The following is a 16,483-nucleotide window of genomic DNA, read 5'->3' on the forward strand; positions in this document are numbered from 1 at the left end:
GTGTGTGGGGTGGGGAGTGTGGGGTGGGGAGTGTGTGGGGTGGGGGGTGTGTGGGGTGGGGGGTGTTTGGGGTGGGGAGTGTGGGGTGGGGAGTGTGGGGTGGGGAGTGTGGGGTGGGGAGTGTGGGGTGGGGGAGTGTGGGGTGGGGGTGTGTGGGGTGGGGAGTGTGGGGTGGGGGTGTGTGGGGTGGGGAGTGTGGGGTGGGGAGTGTGGGGTGGGGGAGTGTGGGGTGGGGAGTGTGGGGTGGGGAGTGTTTGGGGTGGGGAGTGTGTGGGGTGGGGGAGTGTGGGGTGGGGGAGTGTGGGGTGGGGAGTGTGGGGTGGGGAGTGTTTGGGGTGGGGAGTGTGTGGGGTGGGGAGTGTGTGGGGTGGGGGAGTGTGGGGTGGGGGAGTGTGGGGTGGGGGAGTGTGGGGTGGGGGAGTGTGGGGTGGGGAGTGTGTGGGGTGGGGAGTGTGGGGTGGGGGAGTGTGAGGTGGGGAGTGTGTGGGGTGGGGAGTGTGTGGGGTGGGGAGTGTGGGGTGGGGGAGTGTGGGGTGGGGAGTGTTTGGGGTGGGGAGTGTGGGGTGGGGAGTGTGGGGTGGGGGAGTGTGGGGTGGGGAGTGTGTGGGGTGGGGAGTGTGGGGTGGGGGAGTGTGAGGTGGGGAGTGTGTGGGGTGGGGAGTGTTTGGGGTGGGGAGTGTTTGGGGTGGGGAGTGTTTGGGGTGGGGTGGGGGGAGTGTGGGGTTCCAGGTTGTGTAGGGCAGTGTGTGTGGTGTTCTGGGGAGTGTAGGATTCAGGTGTGTGTGGGGTGGGGTATCTGTAGGGTTCAGGGGTGTGTGGGGGGATTTCCTGACCAGAACCCCTCTCCCCATGGTCCTCTCCCCACCACACCCTGCACCCCCGCTTTCCCTGGGACCCCTATTCTCAGCCCCTGGTCTCCCTGTAGTTGCTGTGTCTGGGCAAAGGCTGACGCTGCCTTTTGCTGTGTCCCCCTGCTGCCGTGTCCGCCTGCGTCTGCCTGCGACCCCTGCCTTCCTCACCTGCCCCTGCCAGTCCGTGGTGTTCACCAGGATGATGCTCTCCGGAAGATGCTCGTCTGAGACGAGGATCTGGTTCAGTTGGTCGTAGACAGACTTACGAGGCACCTGAGCAAGAAGGGAAGCAGTCAGTCCAGGAGCCGGTGCCCACCAGCAGGAACAGTTTCACCTCCCCAGAATGCAGGTGTCGCTGACAATACCAGCATTTATTGTCTGTCCCTAATTGCCCCAGAACCCTGGAGGCAGTGGTGACTCTGCAGCCCCAGGCTGGGTAAGGAGGGCATTCCCTTCCCTTCCCTGGGTTTGGACAGCAGCCTGCTGGTGCCCTGGTGGCCATTACTGAGCATCCCCTGAATGACTTGCTCAAACCCTGCCTCGGGACCAAGGGTCAGGTGTCTGTGCCTGTCCGCTCCCTGCTGTGGGGACAGAAGGTGGGCAATCCAGTCAAGGCAAACACTTTTTATTCCCATTACACACCGGGAAAATGAATATCAGACTGGGCCGTGACTTCCCAGGGGGACGCCAGCCGGTTGCTTGAGGCAGTGAGATCCACACACTGGCTTTTCCCCACTGTTCTGGTGGCAGAGACCTTCTCCCAACCCATCCCATCGGCGTCGCCAATCCTCCACCACTGTCCGCAGCAGGAGGTAAGGAGCCTTCAGTGGGAGCTGGGCAGGCTGAGTGAGTGACCGTGTGTGGTGGGGTAGTGGGGACCTCGATGAGACCACACCTGGAGTGGTGTGTGTGGTTCTGGTCGCCATCCTGGAGAGACGGTGCAAAAACGGTTTAGGGGACTGCGGGTCTGAGTTAGAGGACAGGCTGGACAGTTCTCCATGGAGCGAGGGAGGCTGAGGGGTGACCTGATAGAGGTTTATAAAATCATGAGGGGTGCAGATCATGTGGATAGTCACAGTGTTTCCCCCTGGGTAGCGGAGTGAAAAACTAGAGGGCACAGGTTGAAGGTGAGAGGGGAAAGATTTGAAGGGGTCCTGAGGGGCAAGTTTTTCCACCCAGAGGGTGGTGGGGATGTGGAACGAGCTGCCAGAGGACGTGGTAGATCTGAGTACACTTACAACATTTAAATTACATTTCGACAGGTACATGGATTGGAAAGGTTTAGAGGCAGGCAAATGGGACTAGCTCGGGAAAACCACTTGGACGGCATAGACGAATTGAGCTGAAGGGCCTGTTTCTGTGCTGTATTATGTTATGAATCTATAATCTGGGAAAATGTGTGGTCAAATACTTTGGCGCACAGAACACAGAAGGGAGAAGTATTTCTTTGCTAATTGGCGAGAGACTGGGTGACGTGCTGGTACACTGGTCACTGAAGGCCAACATGCAGGGCAGCAAGAATCAGGATGGTACGTACGGCCTTTATTACAAGAGGTCTTGAGTGCAGGAGTAAAGATCGGTGGTACAGCATCTGGAGTACTGTGTACAGCTCTGGTTTCCCTACCGACAAAAGGATGCACCTGCCACAGAGGAAGCTCAGCGATTCCCCGGACTTGTGCCAGGGTCGGCAGGTTTACCAACTTTGGGGAGGTTGAGCAGAATAGATCTGTACTAGAGAGCTCCAGAGTTTAGAAGAATGAGTTGTCACTGAAGTGTAAATGGGCTCAGCGGAGAGGATGCAGTGAAGATATCTCCACAGACAGGCGGTGCCGTCTCGGGAGAAGTCATTTAGGACTGAGATGAGGAGAAGTTTCTTCAGAATGGGTGGTGAATCTTTTGAAGAGGTTTTTGAAATCAGCCTCTGTGAGGGCAGGCACAGTAGTGTAGTGGTTAGCATAACGCTATTACAGCACCAGCGACCCGGGTTCAATTCCGGCCGCTGTCTGTAAGGAGTTTATACGTTCTCCCCGTGTCTGCGTGGGTTTCCTCCGGGTGCTCCAGTTTCCTCCCACATTCCAAAGACGTACGGGTTAGGAAGTTGTGGGCACGCTATGTTGGCGCCGGAAGTGTGGCGACACTTGCGGGCTGCCCCCAGAACACTCTACGCAAAAGATGCATTTCACTGTGTGTTTCGATGCACATGTGACTAATAAAGAAATCTTATGTTAAGAGAGGGGGCAATGTATAAGCAGGCTCCCACGGCTGTGGACATAAGATATGCAGGGCATTCAAAGCAGAGAGTGACGGATTCCTGAATATTCCTGGAATGGGAACAGTGCCGTGGCGGATGAGCGATGATCTGGATGAGCTGGGGGGCAGGTGTGGGGCTCCTGCTCCTGGTTCTTGTGTTGGAACATTCCGACAGCACTGTGATCACCACAGTGTCTACAGGGACTCACAGAGATCCACCAGTACCAATGCTGGGGCAATTAGTGGTGGGCAATACATGTTGGCCTTGCCAGTGACACCCTGATCCTCCTGAAGGAATAAAAAAGATTGCCACAATACAACACAACTGTTCCAAGTTCCTCACTGCCACAGCTGTCCCAGGAGTGAACAGACGAAGGGTCTGACACCACATCACTCAGCTCTTCCATGGCTTTGATCTAACTTCTCCTGACTGGATCAGTGGCCCCGATCCTTGCAGACAGTACATTGCACTGCTGCCACATGCCCACACAGAGCCCAGACACTCTGCACCCCCCTCCCAACACAACCCAGAGAACATCACATGTTGGAACAACCACGATGGAGGGCAGCTCACACTCCAAATCACACAGGGTGTTAAATCAGCCTCTAAAAGGGAACAAAGGGAGCAAGGTCTCAGCAAACTCCCACATCAAACCAACAGTGTCGGCCGTGCGTCCGCGGTGGCTCAAGGGTTACAAATGTAGGACTGAGGGAGGGTCACACTGTGGGGGGGTGCAGTCCTGAGGGAGGGTCACACTGTGGGAGGGGCAGTACTGAGGGAGCGCCGGTCTGTTCGACAGCCGAGGTTGGTGTCGCTGTGTTATTTAAGTTGTCTCACTGCCCAGAATCTGGCTCACACACGAAGGTCACTGTGGAGGGATATGAGAGCCGAGGATGTTTAACCGACTGTACCCCCCACAAGTCTGTCACTGCCCAGGAGGGGAAGATGCAGGAAGGGGTGGCGGAAGGAGATTAACCTGGTTGTTGAATTTGGAGTCTGACAAGCATTCGCTGTCGAAACTGCTGGCTCTGTCACCTTGTGTCCTCGAGTTCTGGCGATCCCTCAGCGAGGTGCTCCGGGGTCTGCGCAGCTGTCTGCTGTCCGACTTACTGACGGGGGAAGCACAACAGTGAGAACAGGATCCTCGCAGGGAGTCACTCCGTCTCCTCCAATAACCAACCCGAAGGCAGCTCCACAGCCACAGCAAGGGGTAGCTGGCCCAAACTCCCCAGGGGAGGGAGGTTGGAGGGAGGGGAGGGAGGCAGTGAGGACAAGTCAGTGTTGGGAGTCTAACGCTTAGGGTCTTAGCAGCTGCCAAGGGTGGAGCCAGTTAACCCCAGGGAGTGCCCAGGACAAATATCAGGAGGTGGGGGAGAGGGGCCAGTGCTGGACACCCTCCAGCTGGGGTGGGACGGGCAGGCAGGGAACCAGTGAGGGTGGCCTCGCCTCATGGGGCAGTGAGGAAGCTGCTTCACTATGTAAAAGGCAGGAGGTGTGGAGAGGGGAGAGGACAGGTGGGTTCTGTTGTGTGCTGGGATGGTGTGTGTGTGTGTGTGTGTGTGTGTGTGTGTGTACATGTGCGTGACTGTGCACGTGTGTGAGAGTCTGTACGTGGGTGTGTACGTGTGTGCACATGTGCACGTTGTGTATGTGCGTACGTGTGTATGTGTGGTGTATGTGTGTGCATGTATGTATTGTGTGTGTGTGCACATGTACGTGTGTTTGTGCATTTGTGTGTACTTGTGTGCACGTGTGTGTTATGTGCATGTGTGCGAGTGTGTGTCCGTGTTGTGTGCATGTGTTTGTGAGCCTGTCTCTGCAAGTGTGTGTGTTGGCATCTGCATCTGTTTGCGTGTGTGTCCATTCGTGTGTGTGTCCATGTGTGTGGGTGTGTGTGTGTGTGTGTGTGTGCACATAGATGCGTGTATGTATGCATGTGTGTGTGTGTGTGCGCACACCACAGCCCTGCTGGTTTCGGGATGTGGTACCTACGTACCTGGGGGACATGATCAGCTGTGACTCCGTCTTTGTGATCTTCCCCAGTGGCAGCAGTCGCTCTGTTGATGCCTCCCACGTGTCCACATCGCCTGACTTCACATCCACGTCCTCCAGCTCCTGGGGAACAGAACACAGGCTGAGTGCAGTCCCGCAGCGTAGAACCAGAGCACAGTCCTGGAGGACTGTTCTGGAGTGTAACACAGGTCCCACTCACCATCACAGACTGTGTTACAGGCCCCAGTCACCATCACAGACTGTGTTACAGGCCCCAGTCACCATCACAGACTGTGTTACAGGCCCCAGTCACCATCACAGACTGTGTTACAGGCCCCAGTCACCATCACAGACTGTGTTACAGGCCCCAGTCACCATCACAGACTGTGTTACAGGCCCCAGTCACCATCACAGACTGTGTTACGGGTCCCACTCACTATCACAGACTGTATTACAGGCCCCAGTCACCATCACAGACTGTGTTACAGGCCCCAGTCACCATCACAGACTGTTACAGGCCCCAGTCACCATCACAGACTGTATTACAGGACCGATTCACCATTGTGGACCGTATTTCAGGCCCCACTCACATTGTGGACTGCATTTCAGGCCCCAGTCAGCCCGTATCTCCACCCTACTCAGCTGGGCTCACAGGGTACAGCAGAGGGCAGTAAGAGACTGGGCCCCAGCCACGGACATTAACCAGGCGCAAGGCTCAGGAGAGCTCACCTCTCGCTTTGTGACTTGTACTCACCACAGATACAGTTTCGACAGCAGCCTCTTCCTGCTGGCTGGGGCTTGTCACATTCTTACTGTCTGACAGCAAGGGCTCTGTCTGTGGAGTGAGGAGGGAGAACAACAGACTGTCAGACAGGAGCCATGACCACACAGGTTAAATCCATTCCAGTCCAACTTACACTGTGTTCATCAGGGTGAGGGCATAATGTGGGAATGATGCGGAACCAGTTACAGGGAGAGTTACACATGGGGGGGGGGGGGGGGGGGGGGGGTGGAATCTGTGGATCAGGCAAGTGGGGGGGGGGAGATTCGTGGATCAGTCACGGGGAGGAGATTCGTGGATCAGTCACGGGGGGGAGATTCGGGGATCAATCACGGGGGGGAGATTCGGGGATCAGTCACGGGGGGAGATTCGGGGATCAGTCACTGGAGGGGGGAGGAGATTCGTGGATCAGTCACTGGGGGGAGATTTGTTCCATGAGTTACTCACTGAACCCAGCTGCTCGTGGGTTTGGCTCTTCTGACTGTGGAGGCTGATGATCTCTGTCTGTGAGCTGGAATGGGACATCCCTTCAAAGAATGGCCTGGAACAGTTGGTAGAAATCAATCATTACCATCAGGCATTAAAGACTGAGCAACCTTGACCTGGGAACGTTTCGGCATCGGCGTTAGCTCCAGTGACAGTGGGATCTGTGACAGAGGATCCTGGTTCTCTGCAGGAACTGGGGCTGTGATGTTGTGGGTCCCGGGGTGACTGACAGGAAGGGCAGTCACTGGGTCTTTGCCCACCACAGTGCGCTCCCCGAGGTCTGCGATTGGTCTGTGGATGTTCCAGGGCATGGCTGGTATCATGGCTCGGGCCTCAGCCCCAAACCAAACGTCCCCAGGCTAACACTCCCACCTCTAAGGGAGTCCTGCACACCTTGAAGGATTTATTGCCGCACAGGAGGCCATTCTGCCCATCAGGTCCAGTCTGTCTCCCAAGGGACCAATCCCATCTGTCTCTGTCCCTCCCCACATACCACACGACAGCCCCGCCACTTATTCTGTCTGCACCTACCCAGTGTGCCTTTGGTTCTTTCTCTGACTGACCTACACTGAGGTACAATTTACAGCAGCCAATTAACCCACCAGTCTGTGGCATGTGTGGAGGAAACCAGGGCTCCTGGCAGAGAGCCACACAGTCACGGGAGAAGATGTGCAGACCCTGCACAGGTCTCCAGAGCTGTGAGACTTGTGTCACTGCCCCTCTCTGTGCAGTACTGAGTCAGTGCTGCACCACCAGCGAGGCAGCTGTGAGGGAACACTGAGTTGTGGAAGGGACAGTGCTGAGGGAGGGTCACACTATGGGAGGGGTGGTACAGAAGGAGGGTCACACTGTGGGAGACAGTGTGTGGGTCAGTGAGCACGGGGACAGTGTGTGGGTCAGTGGGGACGGGGCAGTGTGTGGGTCAGTGAGACAGTGTGTGGGTCAGTGGGGATGGGGCAGTGTGTGGGTCAGTAGGGACGGGGCAGTGTATGGGTCAGTGAGACGGTGTGTGGGTCAGCGAGACGGTGTGTGGGTCAGTGGGGACGGGGTAGTGTGTGGGTCAGTGGGGACGGGGTAGTGTGTGGGTCAGTGAGGCAGTGTGTGGGTCAGTGGGGACGGGGCAGTGTGTGGGTCAGTGAGTGCGGGCACAGTGTGTGGGTCAGCGGGGATGGGGCAGTGTGTGGGTCAGTGAGACGGTGTGTGGGTCAGCGAGACGGTGTGTGGGTCAGCAGGGATGGGGTAGTGTGTGGGTCAGCGGGGACGGGGCAGTGTGTGCACAGGACTGCTGCTGGCTCGGGTGCAGACAGCAGAGTGTTGATGAGCCCATTTCTGAAGTATAGGACTAGAGGGCATTGGAATCACCAGCTGGAGGTAACAAAGGTTTGGGTGAGGGTTTCAGCAGCGGAGGGGCTGAGGAAGGCGATCGGGAGACATTGTGGCCTGGAACAGTTGGCCAAATCGTCCGATCTGAAGTGTGGCTCAGAGCAAATCCAGTTGCGAGAGGCCTTGAGACAGTTGTCAGGGAGTGGGACACAGCTGGTTGGTGGAAGCAGAGCCAGCAGCAAGGACGGAGGACATTGGCTTCACTATTTCCCAGTCTTTGTTCAACATCAGTTTTGCTCCCTGTGCTGTAAATCAATCAGCCTGACGAACTAACGGGTGCTGCTCTCCGGGGCTGCTCCGACACCCCTCCCCAACCAGCGGATCTCAGGCAGGCAGCACACGGCAGAACCATGGCTTGCTAATTCCCTCCAGCTCGCACCACACACTGACCTGGAAATACATCGCCGCCCTTCACCGTCACTGACGCTCCCTCCCCAACAGTCCTGTGGGGGCACCTTCACCACACCGACTGCAGTGGGTCAAGAAGGCATCTCACCACCACCTTCCCAAGGACAGTCAGAATGGGCAATAAATCTTGTCCTTGCCAGCGATACCCATTTGGCTTCCTATTTGTTGAACCTAGTGCTGTGGGCTTCCATCACTGGACCTGTAACCCAGCCCAGGCATTTGGTTATATAGCCTCATAAAGTGACAGTCAGGGTACAGTCGATGCAGTCACCAACGTTTCAGGAGGAAATCACTGCTTTTCCAAGGCTGGGGTCTGCGTGTAACTCACACCCCACACTGGATGGTTGATGCCAAGCTCCTGACTGCAGTGACCTGGCTGCGTGAAGCTGCAGCACACACACTGACCGTGAGTCTCATTCTCAGCAACGTACAGGGGGGATCTTCAGGAGAATGGCCCCAGGAAGGGGCAGGAGAATTTTGCCGCACTCGTGCAGCAGTCCCAGTCTGCCATGCTTACTTTAGTTTGGGCTTTGGTGTGCTGAGAACGCTTTCATTATCCTCCATCTCAGGACCACTGTCGCTGGGATTGTAAACTTCCAGGCTATCATAGAGCAGGTCAAGGTCCTCCTCTGCTTCCTGGGTCTGGTCAACAGGATCTGAGTCCAACACCTGGCACACAAAGGGTTATTCATCAGTGCTGGTCAACTCTCAGAAAATCTTCACTCACGTCAGAGACTCTACAAAGTCCAACCAGAAACTGTCCTCAGCTCAGGTGAAGCCCCACTAACCACAGGTGGTGACACCAGCACATTCCAGCTGGTCTCTGACCTGCTCCAGGCATTCGAGCACTAAACAAGCTCAGAACTGCAGCATTCAGGGACTGCAACCTCAAATGGTAAGTGCTGAAGGAAGGTCACACTGTGGGAGGGGCGGTACTGAACACCCCGGCCGCCTGTCACTTCTGCGGCCGGGAGGAGACGGTGTACCACGCGTACGCAGAGTGCGAGAGGTTGCAGCCCCTCTTCGAGTATCTGCGGGGGCTGCTGCTGAAGTTCTGGTTGCACTTCAGCCCGGCGCTGTTGGTCTACGGGCACCCGGTGCGGCGCGGGGAGGGGCGCGCAGCGGATCTCCTGGTGGGTCTCCTGCTGGGCCTGGCCAAGCTGGCCATCCACGGGACGCAGCGGCGGGCGGCCGAGGGTCCCGGCAGGTTGGCCTGCCTGCCCGTCTTCCGCGCTTACGTGCGCGCGCGGGTGCGTCTAGAGAGGGAGCACGCGGTTTCCGCGGGCACCCTAGCCGAGTTCCGCGCTCGGTGGGCCCCTCAGGGGATCGCGTGTGTCGTGGACGGTACGAACGCGATTCTTATTTGAAGTGTTGCGTGTCGCGTTGACGGGTGTAGCGTCGCGTGTGTGTTTCGTTAGTATTAGTTTGCATTCTCTACCGTAGTATGTCGTTGTGTAGTTTCTTCTTTTCTGTATTAGATGTAGTGTATTGACACTGGTTGTCTTTTGTAGTGCTTTTAGTGAATAAATGTTTATTATTAAAAAAAGGGGCGGTACTGAGGGAGTGCTGCACTGTGTGAGTGTTAGGTACAGTTCCAGTGCCTCAGTTCTCAGGCTGTGCTCTCTCAGTTATTCTCATTGCCCTGCCTGGCTTGGCAAGGGTGTCAAATCCTTCTCTTCTTCACTGGTAACTCTACCTCCAACACAACTTCCCTGTGACTGAGAACCTTTCCATTCCACGTGCATGTGTACCATAATGAGCAACTATAACGTGAAACTGCTTTCAGTGGCTCGAGCAAGGTTTCTGCAATGAGAACCCAAACCTGCCCTTCAATGCAGCCACACAATCGAGGCTGTAAACCTGGCCCAGCCACTGTCAATAGAGCCTCAGCCACTGAGCATATTCAAGGACGGGACAATGGTGCAGCTGGTAGTTCCAGTGACCCAGGTTCGACCCTGACCTCGGGTGCTGTCTGTGTGGAGTTTGCACATTCTCCCTGTGCATACGTGCGTTTTCCCTGGGAGTTCTGGTTTCCTGCCACATCCCAAAGGCCAATGAGCTGCAGGAAGTCACTCCTGGTGGAGGTGAGTGACAGGAGCATCGTGCCATTGATGGACGTTGGATAGAGATTCAGTTATGGGAAATCGGGGGCGGGGAATGCAACACGGGAACACCCTGAGAGCTGGCAAAGACTTGACAGTCTGAATAGTCTCCTAATGTGTCAAAAGGAAAGACGAAACGTGAAAGATAAACAGACTTTTGTCTGTTGAGGGAATCCAGGGATATGAGGCCACTGCAGGGAAATGGTGCAGAGCTGCAAGGTTGAACAGTACAGATGGAAAGGTGAAGCAGCCATGATGGACTGAGTGGGCTGCCCCTACTTGCATGCCTTACGTTGTTCCCACATAATGCCCCAGCAGAGCCAGGGCTATACAGTGACAGCAGGCAAGGGCGTCTGCTATAGGAATGATGCCAATAAGCTGGAAAGAGTGCAGACGAGAATTACGAGGGTGTTGCTGGGACTCGAGGGACTGAGTTATGGAGAAAGGCTGAGCAGGTTGGGACTGTTTTCACTGGAGCGTGGGAGAATGAGGGGTGATCTTACAGAAGTGTAGAAAATCCTGAGGGGCACAGACCTTTTCCCAGGGTTGGGGAATCAAGAATTGGAGGACATGGGTTTAGGGGGAGAGGTTTTATAGGAACCTGAGGGGCAACTTTTTCACCCAGAGAGTGGTCTGTATATGGAACGAGCTGCCAGTTGAGGCAGGTACATTAACAACATTTAAAAGGCACTTGGACAGGTACATGGATAGGAAAGGTTTAGAGGGACATGGGCCAAACGCAGGCAAATGGGATCAGCTTAGATGGGAACCTTGGTCAGCATGGACCAGTGGGGCTGAAGGGCCTGTTTCCGTGCTGTATGACTCTATAACGTTCTCAGGAGCTTGAGCTGTTGTGTATCCCATGCCCCTGAGGAAGTAACACACGGTGTTGAAGTAAAGCAGGAATCAGGTGTGCAGAAGCTGAACCCAGAGTTACGACACGCCTGTCAATGATCAAACTGCCAGATCACAAAGCTGCAGGGAAAGAGCAGGAAAAGGATTGTACGTGTCTGTAAATGTTGAATTATTTCTGCAAGGAACACCCTGTGCAAGGAAATATGGGGCTAGGAGGACACCAACTGTGAGTGCTCGATGAATAACTTTAATATGAGAGTAGTTAATATGTCCTCTGTAACTGGATCCTTGACTTTCTAACCAACAGACCACAATCAGTGAGGATCGGCAGCAATATCTCCAGCACCATTATTCTCAACACTGGTGCCCCACAAGGCTGCGTCCTCAGCCCTCTACTCTACTCCCTATACACTCATGACTGTGTGGCCAGATTCTGCTCTAACTCCATCTACAAGTTTGCAGATGATACCACCATTGTAGGCCGTATCTCAAACAGCAATGAGTTGGAGTACAGGAAGGAGATAGAGAGCTTAGTGACATGGTGTCATGACAACAACCTTTCCCTCAATGTCAACAAAACAAAAGAGCTGGTCATTGACTTCAGGAAAGGGGGCGGTGTACATGCACCTGTCTACATCAATGGTGCTGAGGTTGAGAGGGTTGAGAGCTTCAAGTTCCTGGGAGTGAGCATCACCAACAGCCTGTCCTGGTCAAATCACGTAGATGCCATGGCCAAGAAAGATCACCAGCGCCTCTACTTCCTCAGGAGGCTAAAGAAATTTGGTTTGTCCCCTTTGACTCTCACCAACTTTTACCAATGCACCATAGAAAGCATCCTATCTGGATGTATCACAGCTTGGCACAGTAACTGCTCTGCCCAGGACCGCAGGCAGCTGCAGAGAGTTGTGGACACAGCCCAGCGCATCACGGACACCAGCCTCCCCTCCATGGACTCTGTCTTTACCTCTCGTTGCCTTGGTGTAGCAGCCGGCATAATCAAAGACCCCACCCACCCAGGACATTCTCTCTTCTCTCCTCTTCCATCGGGGAGAAGATACAGGAGCCTAAGGGCACGTACCACCAGACTTAAGGACAGCTTCTACCCCACTGTGATAAGACTATTGAACGGTTCCCTTATACAATGAGATGGACTCTGACCTCACGATCTACCTTGTTGTGAACTTGCACCTTATTGCACTGCACTTTCTCTGTAGCTGTGACACTTTACTCTGTACTGTTACTGTTTTTACCTGTACTACATCAATGCACTCTGTACTAACTCAGTGTAACTGCATTGTGTAATGAATTGACCTGTACGATCGGTTTGTAAGACAAGTTTTTCACTGTACCTCGGTACAAGTGACAAAAATAAACCAATACCAATACCAAACAGGCAGTCCCCAGGTTACACGTGGGTTCCTGAGAACTATCCATAAGCAGTTTCTGCGTGTTAGAAATGCCCATTTTCTGCAGTAACTCGTATCTTTTCATTCTACATACACTTGCAATAAATTTGTCAGCTTAACACAAGCAAGGAATTTCATTGCACCCTGGTGTGAATGACAGTAAACTAGTCTGGATCTGAATTCTCTCATTTCATTGAATATTCAGCCTAACACTGCCCATAATTACATGGAATATATACTGTATCCAGTGACTAATGACTACAATGAAACGTTTCGGTATTATTGTTACTGGAGTGAAAAATGCTTTAAAAATGCATGGGAGGATTTGTGTAAAATCAGGTTGTTTGTAACCCGGGGAGTCCTGCACAGACAGAGGAGTCAATTAGCCACAGTGCAGAGAGGACGTTTGGGTAAATAACCTGTCAACAAACTCTTCTCAAGAAGATGCAAGAACAGACAGGTTGTTAGGTACATGTACTCCCACACTGGACTGCCAGAAGTGTATGATGCAGGTTGGTGTTGGAATTAGTTGGAAGGCTTGAATGAGAAAGAAACCTCCAGCACAATTCTCATCAACACTGGTGCCCCACAAGGCTGCGTCCTCAACCCCTGACTCTACTCCCTATACACTCATGACTGTGTTGCCAGATTCTGCTCTAACTCCATCTACAAGTTTGCAGATGATACCACTGTAGTAGGCCGTATCTCAAACAACGATGAGTTGGAGTACAGGAAGGAGAGAGAGTCTAGTGACATGGGGACATGACAACAACCTTTCCCTCAATGTCAGCAAAACAAGAGAGCTGGTTATTGACTTCAGGAAAGGGACGGTGTACGTACACCTGTCCACATCAATGGTGCTGAGGTGGAGAGGGTTGAGAGCTTCAAGTTCCCAGGAGCGAACGTCGCCAATAGCCTGTCCTGGTCCAACCAAGAAAGTTCACTACTTGCTCAGGAAGCTAAAGAAATTCGGCATATCCCCTTTGACCCTCACCAATTTTTACTGTTGCACTATGCAAAATATCCTGTCCAGATGCATCACGGCTTGGTACGGCAACTGCTCAGCCCGTGACCGCAAGAAACTGCAGAGAGTTGTGGACACAGCCCAGCGCATCACGGAAACCAGCCTCCCCCCTCCATAGACTCTGTCGACACTTCCTGTTACCTCAGTAAAGCAGCCAACATAATCAAAGACCCCACCCACCCTGGACGCTCTCTCTTCTCCCCCTCCCATTGGGCAGAAGATACAAAAGCCTGAAAGCACGTACCACCAGGCTCAAGGACAGCTTCTATCCTGCTGTTATAAGACTATTGAAAGGTTCCCTAGTACGATAAGATGGAGTCTTGACCTCACAATCTACCTCGTCACGGCCCTTGCACCTTATTGTCTGCCTGCACTGCACTCTCTCCGTAACTGTAACACTTTACTCTGCATTCTTTTATTGTTTTCCCTTGTACTACCTCAATGCACTGATGTAATGAAATGGTCTGTATGGATGGCATGCAAAACAAAGTTTTTCATTGAACCTTGGTATGTGGGACAATAATAAACCAATTTACCAGCCTCTCCCCTGGCCCGGTAGATTGGTAACCTGTGCTGTCTGAACAAAGCCCGCACCATAAGCCTGTGCTTTCTCGGAACCCAGAGCAAGCAGCTTGCCAGCACCTGAGCCATCCCACGCAGCACCTACCTCATCAGTCACTTTGAATCTCTTCAGCAAGGCAACAAACTTCTGCTTGAAGTTGGGTTGCTAAGTGGAGAGAACAGAAAAGCGTGTGAGCTGAGCTTGAAACGAGGATAGAGCTGTTGCACAGGTGGGGACCTGAGCATCACACATGCCAACACAGAGTGAGAGGCAACCTCCCTGTTTAATTTCAACCAAGCCTCAGGTAACCTCCCAGTGAAGTGGGCAAGGAAGAGTGCAGCTGGAATGGTCCCGTGGCCACGCTCATACACCTGTCACAGGTGAGCACTGCTGGATGTTCAAGTCAGAGACCTCAGCAATCCTCTTGGTCAAAGTGGCTCTGGGGTTCAAAAGAATGACTATGCCCTTAAAATAGAAAACATTCTATCCTGGGGGATATGGAGCAGAAGGCTCAGACCAGGACCACATTTCCCCACCCTCCCAAAGCAGTACACGAGACAGGTGTGCCAGGTGTTCCTGCTTTCTCTGTTTCAGACAGTAGAGTGGGTAACATCTCCCCTACTGGGAATCTCTGGCCTGGTGGGGATTCCTGTGGGGAACACCTTGAAGGCTGGCTCGGTACTGGAGGGGAACACACACCCGGTCTTCCTCATGGATCACATCTACCCAGCCTGCCAGCCAGCGCAGAGGGGAGAGGGGTGAGCGGGCTTCTTTCTGACCTGGAGGGAGAGAGCGAGCTCGGGAAGCAGGGTTAAGGCAAGCATTCTTCCTGTATGTTGCTGCCCACTTCACCCACCCTGAGGTGGTGGTGAACTTCCCACTACCCACTGCCAGTGGCTTTAGGTGGAAGGTGGGAATAGTGCTTGGGCCGACTTGAAGAGATTTAGAATTCAGAATTGTCGATGTTAACCAAAAACTGTCGTTCTTCCTCGTTGCCACAGTGAGTCTCTCTTTCCCTCCAGACCTATCTCCCGGCTTCAGCCTCTCCACGTTCCTCCTGTTCCCTCCTTCCCCTCCAGTTTGTTCTCCACTCCTCTGCCTTCCCCTTCTACCCCTGTGCCCACCTCTGTCCTCCCCGTTCTCTCCTGTCCCCCATGGGGACCATGTGGGTCAGTTACAGGGTGGGGGTACCACTGTAGGTACCAGTAACAGGATGGCTGTGGGTTTTTGGGGTCTCAGCGCCAGACTGCCCTGACATCCCTGCCTCGCAATGGTGGTAACTGTTACTGTTCTGGGACATGAGGGGTCACTCCACTGGCTGCGGTACAGGGCAGTTCCCACCCACCTTCCGCACACTGACCGCACGCTTTCAGTGTGAATGAGGCAAACACCTCTCAGTGGAGCCCCCCGCCCTTCAGTGACGTCAGTCACAGGGCCTGGTGCCTCAGGTGAACGACAGGCACTGGCCCACATACTTGGCCAGTCACTGAGCATGTGTCGATCCCCACCCGCGCACACAGCAGACATTGGTGCTGAGATGACGGGCTGAGCTGGGCACGGTCTGCTCTCAGGGGTTTACCCGCGTCATCGAAGTGGCCCTCATCATCTTTCGTCGCGTCTTCTTAGCTTTCCTCAGTTCATCGTCTTCATCATATAAATCCTGGACACAAGCACAAGACACAAGTCAGAGGGCCTCGACACACAGGCCGACCATTCAATCACTCTCTCTGCTAACCACGGGAATGCGCCAATTTACTGACAATGAATTTCTAGTCGGACCCATCTTCCTGTTGAGGGGAAACTGTTCCTCTGAGGCTTTCCTGATTTTGAATGAATCCCACTTTACTCCCAGTGTCTCCGGTCCCTCTGCACACTGAAGTCCTTCAATCCGGAAGGGCAATGGTGAACCAGGTCAATCCAGAACTTTGTGATCGTCATTACCGAGGTACTTGATTTTGTCAAGTTCCAGCTCGTTAATCAAACTTAAGCTCCCCTGCTTCCATGGTGGGATTGGAAGCCAAGTCTCTGGATACCAGTTGGAACCACTCGACTCCCTTATTTCTGTAGCCCTGACCTTCAGTGCGGGTACATACACCCCAAATCTCCCTGTTCCTGCAGCCCCATTCAGTTTCTACCCCCTCCCTTCATTCTTTCATCGACAGAGTATCACCACGTCTCGTAGGTGACCTACCTGCGTCCTCCTGCTGCCCTCCTCCCTCTTTGAAACAAAGCTCAGGGCCGTAGCAATGACAAACTCTCAGAGTCTGCTTCACGTGCCCAAGACCAACAGAACAGCATGGCACGGGGAACAGGCCCTGTGGCTCATGATGCCTGTGTCGGCCACGATGCCAGTTGAAACTAATCCCAGCTGCCTGCACAGGG

General features: G+C 54.0%; 1 protein-coding gene across 4 annotated transcripts in view; it reads right to left on the minus strand.

Annotated features, from left to right (window-relative positions):
- Positions 1–16,483, minus strand: part of LOC127574797 (phosphofurin acidic cluster sorting protein 1-like) — a 186,382-nt gene that overhangs the window by 24,936 nt on the left and 144,963 nt on the right. For all 4 annotated transcript variants that reach the window (XM_052024152.1, XM_052024154.1, XM_052024155.1 and 1 more), the window contains 8 exons: positions 15,681–15,761; positions 14,207–14,266; positions 8,670–8,821; positions 6,323–6,416; positions 5,849–5,929; positions 5,099–5,217; positions 4,079–4,211; positions 1,020–1,124 (listed from right to left, as the gene is read on the minus strand). In XM_052024152.1, coding sequence (XP_051880112.1) covers positions 1,020–1,124; positions 4,079–4,211; positions 5,099–5,217; positions 5,849–5,929; positions 6,323–6,416; positions 8,670–8,821; positions 14,207–14,266; positions 15,681–15,761 — 825 coding nt within the window. The remainder of the gene's footprint in view (positions 1–1,019; positions 1,125–4,078; positions 4,212–5,098; positions 5,218–5,848; positions 5,930–6,322; positions 6,417–8,669; positions 8,822–14,206; positions 14,267–15,680; positions 15,762–16,483) is intronic.

This window comes from Pristis pectinata, chromosome 10, assembly GCF_009764475.1.
Source record: "Pristis pectinata isolate sPriPec2 chromosome 10, sPriPec2.1.pri, whole genome shotgun sequence".
In the NCBI taxonomy this organism is placed as follows: domain Eukaryota; kingdom Metazoa; phylum Chordata; class Chondrichthyes; order Rhinopristiformes; family Pristidae; genus Pristis; species Pristis pectinata.